The sequence below is a fragment of the Ornithodoros turicata genome, chromosome 4, assembly GCF_037126465.1.
Source record: "Ornithodoros turicata isolate Travis chromosome 4, ASM3712646v1, whole genome shotgun sequence".
Classification (NCBI taxonomy): domain Eukaryota; kingdom Metazoa; phylum Arthropoda; class Arachnida; order Ixodida; family Argasidae; genus Ornithodoros; species Ornithodoros turicata.
Genome location: NC_088204.1, coordinates 62,167,492 through 62,180,824, shown reverse-complemented (window position 1 = coordinate 62,180,824; position 13,333 = coordinate 62,167,492). Strand labels below are relative to the sequence as shown.

Genomic DNA, 13,333 nt, shown 5'->3' with positions numbered 1-13,333 from the left:
TCGTGTCGTTCTTTGTTCTGTATGTTGGCTAGGAGCGTGCTATGTGGTGAAGTTCATTTTTAACATGTCTATTTCCTGATGAGTTTGATTTTTTCATTTTCTGAATGATAGATTACTATGTTGTTTTGATTAACCAATGTAGTGGCATAGATTTTATTTCCTCTTGTGTTCGTGTCCCATAGTCCTCCAGAGTCTCTGCTGTTCACATTTAACTGCATACAACTATCAGAACTTCCCGCTATTGCACTGATGGTTCTCACGTATAGGAATATTAGACGTTTTATAATACAATTTGTAATTTTGATTGTAATCGTATTGAGTAAGAATATCTTCTTTGATTAAATGCGCTATCACTTCTGATTCATTGAAAACTTCCACTAATAAAAAATATTGTGTTTGATTTGTGATACCTATTCAATGCTAATGTATCATACCTGTAATAAGTATTGTTACGTGTATTGTGTTCCTTCTATTTCAGATTTTTGGCTAAGTTTTTCCCATTCACGCAGAGTCATAACATAATTCCTAATGACTTTAATAAATATATTTTCACTTGTACTTTTGTGTATGGCTATCCTTTGCATGTAAACTGCACACCTGTTGTAGCTTTAAAAATGACGATTCAAGTCGGCGGCCCAGGTTGAAAAATGACGAAAGTCGGCGGCCTAGGCTGAAAAATGACGAAAGTCGGCGGCCCAGGCTGAATGGTAAATGCGCACGCAGCCCTCCGGCCACGCGACGCCCAAGTAGGAAAATTGTTAAAGAAGTCAGCCCAGGGTGTATGGTTAGCACGCACGCAGCCCTCTGGTCACGCTCCGCCCACCACAGCAGCCCTCCACCCGAGCACCGCCCACCTGTTGTACCGGAAAAAAATTGTGAAGTCGGCCCAGATGGAAAGGTAAGCGCGCACGCAGCCCTCCGGTCACGCTCCGCCCACCACAGCAGCCCTCCACCCAAGCACCGCCCTGTTACAGTTGGTGAAGGTTTTTCGGCTGGGTTTTTCTCCTTCATCTGATTGGCATCACCATTCCCAGCACTATTGGCTTTAATAAATATATCTCAACTTGAATGACATTAAAAAATATATTTTGACTTGTACTTTTTGTGTATGCCCCTTCTTTGCAAGTCTCTGCATGTAAACCGCTCACCTGCTGTATCGGAAAAATATGTGAAGTCGGCCAAAGAAGTTCGCCCAGGCTGAAAAATACGCTACGATGAGCGCACGCGCAGCCCTCCCCCGCCGATAAGCGCGCGGACACCCCTCCCCACACGCGCCGCGCAGGGATAAATACGCGCAGGGCTCAGGGTAGGGCCCAGGGGTTCATGGAACGTACTCGCCCCCGGCTCGGTTCTATCCGTCTCTCTACTACTAACAATAATTTGCTAGAACTTCTAGCGCCACCTTACTGTCCGTGAACACAACCTAAGCGCCAGGCGATGATACCGCTATGTGGTTCAACGCGGTCAGTATGGCGAAGAGCTCGGACTCTGTAGATGACGTTTCGTAGGGGAGCTTGTGCGCCACTTCAAGGTTTTCATTTGGCATATAAAAGGCTGCAGTAGATCCGCCTTGAGACACTGATCCGTCAGTGTACACAGCGAGTCGTTGAGAGTACGCTGAGTTAAGGTGCTCCAGTGTAAGTTGGTGAGCAACAACGGGAGGTACAGAGTTTTTCTTCAGAAGACCAGGAATGTGATCACATACAGGAGGCCTGCGAAGAGTCCGCATCAGCGGGGCATAGGAAAGCACTGATGGCGTGGTGGGGAGGTGCACTTTCAGGCGGTCAACAGCAATACCAATGCTGGAGTCCGGACAGTCAATATCAGTGAGCCGAAGATGATGGTAAGAATGCTGTGTGAGGTACCGCGCATATATCCGGAGTGTTTCCACGTCTCGTAGGACGCCTGCTTGTGTTTCGCGTGCCTCTGCCGGGACAGAATAGGTCTCTGTCGTTCTAGGAACTCCCAAACAGACGCGGAGGCGTCGGGCCTGAATATTGAGAAGCTCACGCTCTCCGGATATGCTGAAGCCGTGTAGAATAGGCAGGCAGTACCGCAATGTGCCCAGAATCAACGCTGTGTGCACGTGACGGAGGTCAGCGCATGAAGGGCCCCACGACGATCCAGCAATGCAACGTAGAGCATTTACAAAACCGCTGGCCTTGGTGGCTATTGTTTTCACGTGCCGGGACCACGTCATGCCTCTGTCTAATGTCACGCCAAGGTACTTGCAATGACGCACAAAGTCCAGCGGTGTCCCACTGACGAACAATGGATACCTTTGGAATGAGCGTCGGGTGAAAGCCATGGCGACGGTCTTTGCAGGAGATACCGATAAGCCTCGGTCGGCAAGGTATATATATAAAATACAATAGAATCCAAGGCGCATTGTAACCGGCGTTGGACGGTGTCCCGACGGGTGGCAGAGGTCCATATGCAGATGTCGTCTGCGTACAAAGTGATGCGGGTATGATCACGAAGCTGGGCGGGAAGCGAAGCCATTAAACATTAAAGAGGAGAGGGCTCAATACACTTCCCTGTGGGACACCACGACGGACTGGATGGAAAGCGGTGTCACCTTCCATTGTGCGCACGAAGAAGTGCGTCGGTCAGCTAGAAAGTCCTGGATCCATGAGGCGGCGCAACCTCCTATTTCCGCCTCTTGTAGCGTCGCGACGATGGTGCTGTGCAACACGTTGTCATAAGCTTTCTCTACGTCGAGAAAAACTGCACCGGTGAGGTTGCCTGCTTGTTGGACTTCAGCGACGAGATCGAGTACGTTGGCAATTGCTGAACGTCCCTGACAAAAGCCTGCCATCAGCTCAGGAAAAAAGCGCGTGCTTTCCAGGTACCAGTTCAAGCGGCGGAAAACCATGCGCTCCATTGTCTTCGCAACGCAGCGTGTGAGGGCAATCGGGCGAAAGGAATCAATATTATGCGGCGACCTGCCTGGTTTCAGAAGAGGAACAACCATTGCAGTTTTCCATTCGCGTGGAACTTCACCTGTCCGCCAGGTTCTGTTAAAGAGCCTCAAGAGGAGCCGACGCCCACATAAGGGGAGATTCCGGAGGGCTTTGTACGTCACCTGGTCAGCTCCAGGCGAGGTGTGTTGGGGGGAATTCCTCAGGGCAGATTCAAGCTCAACAAGCGAGAAAGGTACGTCCAAGGCAGGGTCTAAAGAGGAATCCAGCACGATAGGGATATCACGTGCAGATGACAGCGCAGAGGCTGAGAGCGTGGTGAGACGTCCGCTGTACTCTTCAGCGATCTGCAGAACTGAGCGCCCGTAAGCTAGTGATAACGATAGGAATGGGTTCCGCTGAGCAACTGGGGCAGAAAGCCCCCTGAGCACGGTCCATATACGAGACATCGGTGTACGGGGTGACAAAGATGCAGCGAAGTTCCGCCAGCTGTCGCGCGCTAACTTACGTAGACGCCTTTGAATTGCCTTCTGGATCCGTCGAGCTTCAGCTTGGTGAGTTGGAAGTTGGGTGCGACGAGCTCTGCGCTCGGCGCGACGACGAATGGCACGGAGCCTCTCATATTCGGCATCAACCGCAGAAAATGGACGGGGACGCGGATAACGCTTGTAGCTAATTTCGCTGCATCAGTGATTGCCCGAGAAAAGCCACTTTCACTGTCGGGCGTATTGGCGGCGAAAGTGGATTCGAGGGCAGTCCTGTAACTCTCCCAGTTGGTCCGATGCAGTGACTAGCGTGGGGCCGGCAGGCGCCACGGATGTTAAGCAGTATGGGCAGGTGGTCACTCCCGAGCGTGTCTACGTCAACGCGCCAGGTGAAACGATGCGCTATCGATGCAGACACGGCTGTTAGGTCCAAGCACGATGAAAGTAGTGGGCCTTGTATAAAAGTAGGGAAGCCATCATTGAGAAGCCCAAGATCCCGTTCTTGAAACAGGGCAGCAAGCCTCTCCCCTCTCGTATCCGAGCGTGTACTGCCCCAGATGATGTTATGGGCGTTGAAGACCCCACAGACGACATCCTGAGAGGGAATCCTGTCCAGTAGGGCGCCCAAGTCATCCACATTGTAATGAGTTGCCGGCGGGATGTATAAGGAGACGACCGTGATGTCAAGAGAAGCCAAACGAACGTTACAGCATACGTATTCGCCAGCCCCTGTTATCCGCACGCGGTTTTGTATTGCAGGTATATCGGAGCGCACGAGGAGTGCTGCTCTGCTTCTTCTTCCAAGGGGCTCGGAAACGAAGGTGACATATTCCGACAAACGAAATTCCTCGGTAGTGCCGCATTCGGATATGCACATGAGGGGGAATTTGTGTCGCCACACAAACTGGCGGAAATTGGACAACTTCGACTGCAACTGCGACTGTGACTGGGAACTTTGCTGAAGAGGGCGTTGTTGGTTAGGTTAGAGGATATAAACCAAGTTTGATGATAAATCCTTGTTCGTCAGTCTGTGCCTGTGTGTTGTGTCGTCTGTTGACTTGTTCCCCCGCACGGGGGTTTTATCGCTTTTAAAGTGTTCGACTGCAGACCCCTTGCGTTCCATTGAAAAACTGTTGCTTGGGATATCGAAGCGCTGACAGGGTCGTTGTCCTATTAGGCATTCCGGGGTACCGAAGTGGAGGCACCATTGTTCAGAAGTGGTTCGAGAGCAAGCACTGCTCTGACCTCCGGTAGATCGGATGCTAAGGGAATCCGATGAACGATGGCACGTAGTGCTGCGAACAGCATAGTGAGGACGGAACCGAAGACATTGTCGTGACTTTGGAGCGCTGGCTGACAGCAAGTTTGACGCTGAGATCCAGTCACAGATTGCATCGGTTCATGTTCCTTTGAGGGCGTTTGGGGTGACGAAGCGCACGTGACCGTCTGAGCCTTCCTGGCGACGGAGGCGAATGTTTTATTGAATTTCTTGTTTCCAACCTGAGGCTGTTGACTGGTACTTGAAAGGCTCGGGAAGTGAGGTTCAGGATGGTGCAGAAAATCAGGCTGCGGCCGGTTATTGACAAGAGGAGGTGAGATTGTCCGTTCGCACAAGACTCTCCGTCGATGACTGGCCATTGCCGCCCTAGCAACTCTACAAGCTCGATAGGTGGCAGTATGAGGTCCGGTGCAGTTTGTGCATTTGGGCTCGCGCTTCGCCGTACAGTCTTTGAAGTCGTGGGGACCGGAACACACCTTGCACCGCAGGGGTCCGCGGCAATTTCGGGTATAATGGCCGTACCTTTGACATTTGAAGCATTGAACTGGCGGCTCAACGTACTCTGACACCGGGTAGCAGGAGAATCCCATGCAGACTTCCGGGGGGAGCGCGAGCCCGGGCTGGAACGTTAGGAGGACACTGGATTTGACGATTTCGTTGGCGGAACCATCGCTCTCGCGGGTATATGCCACTTCTCTCTTTACACGAAGGACTCCGCTGGGCTTCAGATATTCTAGAAGCTGTTCTTCGCTGTATCGGCGCGGAACTTTAAATATGCGGCCAATCGCGCGCAGATAGGATTCTGGGATGTAGGGATGAACAGAGACTCCAGCAAGTGATCGTAGTGCGACCAGGCTGCGGGCAGACTGTTCAGAGGACACGTGGACGATGAGAGTACCGTGCTCGTTGATACGGTTATGCCGCACTTTTTCTTGAGTAGCCTTCAAGATCTCTCTTGCTATGAGGTTGGGGTCAACCTGCCAGAATGAATCCGACTCTGTCGCACATCTGAAGACGACTGGGATGCCACCCGGTCGGCTTTTCCGGTACGTGACGACTTGGAATGGCTTCTCACCTTTGTCTTCAGCGACTTGCATATCTTCCACGCAACATTTATCTTGAAGGATACCGGTGACGTGGCCGAGCTCGTCGTCTCACAGGGCAAATCTAATAAAAACAGGTTAAACAACATAAAACGATGACGTATATGGAAGATGCCAAATACGCCTCCCGGTGGTACATAGATACTCTTTCTGTCTTTCATGCTTTTACTCTGTCCTCAAGATTCCTTATCTCTCAATGGTAAGAGCAACAGAAGGTTCACTAATACATTCTGTTCCGTGTTTCTTCATCAAAAAGGCATCAAACATTTCTCTTTCTAATCTTGTCTTAAAGAGACCTTTTACGTCAATCTTATTAAAAACAGGAGTGCCCCCACATTGTTTTACAAGGTGCTCACTACATTGCCATTTACGTTGTTGTGGTGCTCTCTTAGTCTTTGATTAACACGCCGTCGGACTGACCCACATGAACGTTTTTACATGACAACGGAATTTGATATACCATAGAAGACTGACATTCAACATAAGTCGTTTTGTGCTTTTTGTCGCATTTTTCGTGGGGTTTTCCATTCGTTAATGGAACAAGTGAGGACAGCTTACGTAGGGAACTAAAACCATCGGGATACCAAATCTGCTAGCTACTTTTTTCATGTGATGTGAAGTTTTGTGCAAATATGGCATGACCTGAGGTCTACTGGTGGGTAAACGTTAACTTTTTTCACTCCTTTTAACTCTTCAAGCATTCTTCACAAGATTGCCAAAATTACATGGGAAGGATACCCTGCTTCATTCAGGCGGCCTTTCTGAAACATGATACTATCACTAGTTTTATGCAGGCAAGACTTCTGTACCGCTTTTTTAGTACACGACATCCCAATTCCATTTTCTGAAATTTTTGAATGGTAACAACGGTTTTCTAGATCTTTGTTTGTACTGCCAACACGGTGACGATCTCCTTGAGTCAACCCAAGATCCAAAAATTGTAGTTTTCCTTTAACCGGCAATTCATACGTAAATTCCAAGCCAGAAGCAGATGACTCAAATATTATATCCTCAGAACTTCACTAACATCTACATGACTACAAGAAATACCTTATTTTACAAATCTGGACAAGACATGCCTTCTTTTACAAAAAGAATCCTTCTTTTTCATTAAACAGTTGTTAGTGGAGTTCGGTGGTGTGCCGTTCTCCTGTCCTTGTGTTTTGCTCCTAGTTTCAAAGCTGTACCATCTGGCTGGCCGGCCCATCTGGCTGGCTGAAGCTGGCCCATCTGCCATTTTAAATAACGTTATTTCTAGTTACTTAGGGCTTTCTTTGCGTGCCTCTTCGTCAAGACAAGACTGTATGGTTGCCTTTTACATTGAATAAATAGCCTACCAGAGCTGTAGGGCAAGGCTGTTGTCCTTTCATCTCCGGAAGCGTACAAGACCCCTGGAAATTAAGTTCTTCTTGTGATTCAAGTTAGCTTCAGCTGGGCACAACCGAAGGATGACCCGGATTTTACGCAGTGAGCTTTGGACTCAAGTGGAGTTCTTCAGAGGCCGTCTAGCAGCGGCTATATACCAAAGTGAAGAGCCGGATCATAGGAAGATGAGGTGGCTAGGCCAGTTAAGAAGGGTGACAAATAGTTTGACAGAAGGAATGTGGAAGAATATTCTTCCACTCTTGCCTAGGAAGAAAACGACAGAAGACAGACGTCAAAGTGACCTTGTTTGTTTAGGAGAGGTTCATCTTCCAGAGAATGTAAAGAAAACTCTGGGTCAAGGCCCGAAATTTTGTCCCCGTCAGGAAGTTCCCGCTGCTAGGAAGGCTTTCTACATTAGAGGTTTAAGCGGGGCCCTACCAGAACAGGACAGGGCCAGATTTGTAAAAGAAAGCATTGCCTCATCAAGACAAAAGACCATTCAATCTCGAAATCAACCATCAACTTCAAGAGGTTATCAAGAATTCTTCAAGACGATCAACTTACAACGTTACAAACAGATAAAGATGGGTGTCTCGTAATCGACCCTGAATGATTGTTCCAGGCGAAGGCCAATAAAGCCTTGGATAAAAACTTCCGACGAACAAAAAATGACAAAGTAAAAAAGTTGGTGATTTAGAAATGTAAGGACCTTTCATTGACGCGCATCGCGAGCGTTTTAACCAGAACGAAAGGAGAAATTCTGCTTTTTTTTTTCACAGCAATTCACAAACCTTATACCCCATTCAGACCAATCGTATCTGAGAAGTGCACATGGCAAAGGGAATTAGGTAATTTTCTACAAGGAAAGCTAAAGGAGTTGGAAATCAATTACACTTTCAGAATTTATTATTCAGGGACAATCGTGCAGTTTTGTCAGGAAAACTCAGCATCGAATCTCAGCATAATATCGATCGACATAAAAGACATATTATTCTATACACTCAGAATCACTTTTGTGTACTGAAAAACAATGCATTGGAGAAAATGGCCTTGTACGGTTTCAGAATGAATGCGGCTTTGAGCTCGGACCTACCGGATTTGTTAAAGATGTACCTTGAATCCCTAAAATTAGTGTTTAATGAAGAGGTCTATGCACAGCGCGTGGGCATTTGTAGAGGCTCCTCTACAGCTCCAGTTTTATTTGATATTTTCTTAGGATTTTTTTTTTATGTCAGGGTCAATCAACTTTTGAACGCATATTGTGTTTAAAATTTATTTAGGTTTGCATACGATTTTTTGTTAGTTTTTGAAGGTCATTCAGATGTTAGTGAAGTTCTGAGGATTTTTTAATCATCTGCTTCTGGCTTGGAATTTACGTACGAATTGCCGGTTGAAGGAAAACTACAATTTTTGGATCTTCAGCTGAATCAAGGAGATAGTCACCTTTGTTGACAGTACAAACAAAGATCTCGAAAACCGTTGTTACCATATAGCTCAAACCATTCAAAAAGTAAAAAAAAATGGAATTGGGATGTCGTGTATTGGAAAAACAGTGCAAAAGTCTTGCCTGCATAAAACCGCCTGAATGAAGCAGGGTATCCTTTCCATGTAACCTTGAGAATAATGCTTAAAGAGTTAAAAGGAGTGGAAAAAGTTACCCACCAGTAGACCTCAGGTTACGCCATATTTGCACATGCAAAACTTCACATCCATGAAAAACGTAGCTAGCAAATTTGGTATCCCGGTGGTTTTTAGTTCCCGACATAAGCGGTCCTCACTTGTTCCATTAACGAATGGAAAACACGACCAAAAATGCGACAAAAGCACAAAACGACTTATGTTGAATTGAATGTCCAGTGTTCTATTGCATATCAAATTCCTTTCTCATGTAAAAAAAGTTTATGTGGGTCAGTCCGATTGGTGTGTTAATCAAAGACTAAGAGCGCACCACAACAACGTAAAGGGCAATGTAGTGAGCACCTTGCAAGCTCATGTAAAACAATGTGGGGGCACTCCTGTTTTTAATAAGATTGACGTAAAAGGTCTCTTTAAGACAAGATTAGAAAGAGAAATGTTTGAGGCCTTTTCGGTAAATAAACACCGAAGAAAATGTATTAGTAAACCCTCTGTTGCTCTAACCACTGAAGAGATAAGGTATCTTGAGGACAGAGTAAAAGCATGAAAGGGTATCTACATACCACCGGGGGGCGCATTTCCCATCTTCCATATATGTCATCGTCTTATGTTGTTTAACCAGTTTTTATTACACTTGCCCTGTGGGACGAATTTTCATTAAATAGTTGTTAGTGGTGTGCTGTTCTCCTGTCCTTGTATTATGCTCCTAGTTCCAAACTTAAATCATGCACCAACTGGCCCAATGTGCCATTTTAAGTAAGACACTCGAAAATGTGGCGTATTCTTGGAATTATTGAAGAGACATCCTTTGAGCGGGACCTTCCTCGATGTCAACAACTTTATTTTTAAGATGACGTATGGGGAGTTTCATCGCTAGGAGCGATACCGTACCCCAATGATGTGAAAATCTTTCAACCTTCACTGTTTATGCCACTAGAAAAACTGTTGTCATTGTGTGAGCAGGCCCATGTTGGAAAACTGCACTTCGAACAGGCTGCCGTAAAACTCACATGACAGCGGAAGAGAGGAGCTCCTTGCGTGCACATTTTTACTTCGTTCAACAATACCAAGCAACATATTTCCGATCTTCTAAAAGACAGTGCACTCGCAGACGGATTAACTTATGCAACGGGAAGGTAATGCGTTGGCTTTTTTGTAGGGTTCACAGCATTAGCATTCTTCCCGAAGTTCTCCTTCCAGGCCCGATAACTGTACATATGCATGAAAGGTATGTTTGACAACCATGATGCTATTTTCAACATATAAGAGTATATCAGCCTACCGCGGACACTTATAAACACCTACTGACATGGCGTCTGAATATGTCATTGTAGCTGGTGCCTGAGGGGAGCGAAAGGACCAGCATGTACGAGACCAACACAAGTCAGCGCCTTCAAACCTTGGAAGGCGTTTTCTTTTGTGTGTCTCGTACATGTCTGTGCTTTCGCGTCCCAGAAACCTCAGTTATGTACCAACTAGACAAATATTTGCTTCTTTAGTCATTGTGGAACACTTAAACGCTGAATAAGTGACCAAAATAGGAGTGTCATCAGAGAGGTAGAATGAAACTAAGTGATCAAAGTCTGAAGTGTGAAGTCTCAAAGTGATCAAAATCTCTTGAACCGGTGTGAGGTGTCCTCCCCATGACAAGAGCAGGCCTTTAACAAACAGGTGAAATAATTTTTACGCCCACACTGATGGAGTTGTTGTGTACGAAACCTTCCTTCGTTATAATTTGCAGCTCGCATAGCCTACGTGCGCCGAAGTCACTGTTGTTATCCCCTGCTGGCTTAATGAAACACATACTTTTACTATCTATGTATTCTAAGACATTAACGTGAAACTCGATGTTCTTTTTCTCATCGGTTGGGTGGACCAACATGATTTTATAAGGCAATGCAAAGGGCCATTTCAAGCAGGAGTCTCTAGAACTACGACAAATAGACAGGAAAACACCCAAATACAACATTCCATCAATTGTATCGATCTGCACGTGAAGCTTGGAAGAGTAGCCACACAATACCAAAGTTTCAGACCACCGATTTACCTGCATACTGACCGATTCTTTCTCGATATCGTTGAAGTCTTGAATATGATAATAGGCAACATTGTTTTTGCAATTGGTTAACAATAACTCTAGCGCACCCAACTTTCTATCCATAAAAGAAATCCGCTTGCAAGCATCAAACACAACTTTTAAGGCCTCGCCAATCTTGTTGACGTCGTCGATAACCTCAGATCCAGTTTGATCAGATGAGTGTTGGAGAGCAGCAGCTCCACCTCCACCTTTTTGAGCGTTCTCAGTATCATTATCGTGTTCCGCCATTGAGGACGTATGACTAACACCCGCTGCAGACGTCGGTGAAATAGCATCTGAGAGCATGCGTTTTCCGGTGTGTAGACACTTCGTTAATTCCTCTATCTGCTTCCTCATGACACCGGATGTTTGTTCCTGCAGGTCAAGGAGCCTGCTTAACGCCTGCCCATTCGCAGATATGCCTCGCTTTGCACCGTTGATGCTAACAACGTGAACGTTGAGCTGCGTCTCAATCGCGCAAAGTCTCCCCATGGCAGCATCCAATGCATCGTTCATCTTGCTTTCAGTGTCGACAATGTTCTCGTTGGCTCTGACTTCGTTTCCATAGTTCGTTGATGAACTAGCAGCCTGACATCTTTGCTCAGTGTAATGATGAACGATATCATTGCGTAAGATGGCAGCATTGCATCTGTTACACGTCACAACATGGAAAGTACAGTCCTTCAAGAAATGAGTCGTCACTTCGTCTAAAACGCCAACAAACTCGCACCCGTGAGCGACGTTGCAGCAGCGCATTTTCTGTTTCTTAAGATGACTTGGTTTGAATGCGAATGTTTGGACTTCCCCTTCTTGTACTGGTTCACCGTCTAAAGGACAAAGTCGCCTGCCTTGCAGAACGGTTTCGTAACACTGTTTACAGAGTGCGTGGGAACATTCCAGGATGAACGTCTCTCTGGGGACCACGTGACACAAAGAGCATGACCTGTTGGAAGGAAGGTCAAGAAATTCGACAGGGCGCCAATCCATTGCACCAGAAAGTTCGCTCACGTACTTTACCGATGACATCTTGTAAATTGAAGCGACGACCGCCCAACTCAAACGGTGTGTTAAATGAAACTTTGTACTCACACGGGAGTGTCCAAGACAATGCAGCGAAACGGTAGCGTCCACACCTGTTGAAAGATTACGCGCCGTAAGCGCTTATCTCTCGTCTGACAAACGATATTGGTGTTGCCAGGAGGCGGATAGCTTTGTCGTTTTGTTGGAGGACTGCGCTTACACCAGGCAGTCGTTCATCTTTGAAGTTTAGACAGGTACAATGTACTTAAAGTGTGACAGCATAGGAGTAAACCAGTAGAGCAAGGTTGTATTTTTAAATGCGAAAGCATTTACGAGGGAATCCTTCGGGCCTTCTCGGGGTGAGGTATGTTGCCGCCGAAGCTCTGCACTCATTGGTTGCTGCTTGGCGATCACGTGTTCGAGCACGGCTGCAAAACTGCCGTGAAACATACCACATCCAGATAGCAGAAACAGATAGCGGGAGGCATGATTGTGAATCCTCTAAACAGTGCAATTCGCTGCACTGTGCTTTGTGTCTGGGAACAGTGTAAATATTGTAAAATTGTAAATGAAAATAAAGTTTATTCGTTTGAAAGAAAAGAAAAGAAGAAGCCATAGCGGCCTGGTGGCTACGACGACGACATTACACGCCCAGCCTGGGCGGTGTTCCGAGTTCGAAGCCGGGTGCCAGCTGCGCTCTCTCGGTGTTTTTCCTGGGTTTTCCTAGGACGCTTTAAAAGACAACAGAAATGAAATTTGGCGACTGCAAGAAAAGGGCCAAACGAGGTGCAAACTTTACGTAGAATTATGATGCCACCAGTATTTTGTGGATACGGTGTACGGATGGACGTAGTTTTGACAATAACGAGCCCGCCCGACACGATATCCCGCGGAGCGCGCCCGCGCTGTCGCAAAGCATTTCGGGAGCAGCCGATGACCGCGTGACGTCAGATATTACTTGAGCTCCAGTTGGTGTCTATCAGGCGAACCGTGTTACACGGCAAATTCCGAACAACGCATCAAAATGTCAGCAGCGGGGACCAGAGGGGTCTGACGCCGAAACGCTGTCAAGATTTCCATACGTTTGGCTGAGAACACAGAAGGCTAATAAGCACCACGGGATTTGTTTTGAAGTCTTTGTCAACAATATGTGCTACGCACTATTCATCCTGTTTCGCCTGTCTCCAAGTAGGCCTAGATGGATTCACGGCCTGGGTAAGTATCCGTCCGAAACAACGACAGACTGGTAGAGAGTGTTGGATTTGGTGAAACATGTGCTGGGCGAACGCAAGAGGAGACACCATACAATGTGAGCAGTACGTCTCTCGCCGTTGGAGAGAATGAGGTCACTTTTTTCTTTTTTTGAAGGAATTGGGGGCCAACCTTGGTAGGGTCATCTTCGTAATAAAAGTTTGACGCTGTATCTGTGTTGCCCGTCCGCGTGTCGT

At 46.8% G+C, this 13,333-nt stretch overlaps 2 protein-coding genes across 2 annotated transcripts in view; both read right to left on the bottom strand.

Annotated features, from left to right (window-relative positions):
* LOC135391666 (uncharacterized) overlaps window positions 1-13,333 on the bottom strand; it is a 110,251-nt gene that overhangs the window by 63,416 nt on the left and 33,502 nt on the right. The window lies entirely within an intron of this gene.
* On the bottom strand, window positions 8,038-12,258 carry LOC135393287 (uncharacterized). Its single transcript, XM_064623759.1, has 2 exons — window positions 11,955-12,258; window positions 8,038-11,808 (listed from the first exon to the last, which is right to left on the bottom strand). Exon 2 carries the CDS (start codon window positions 11,619-11,621, stop codon window positions 10,449-10,451), a length of 1,173 nt encoding a protein of 390 aa, XP_064479829.1. The 5' UTR covers window positions 11,622-11,808; window positions 11,955-12,258; the 3' UTR covers window positions 8,038-10,448.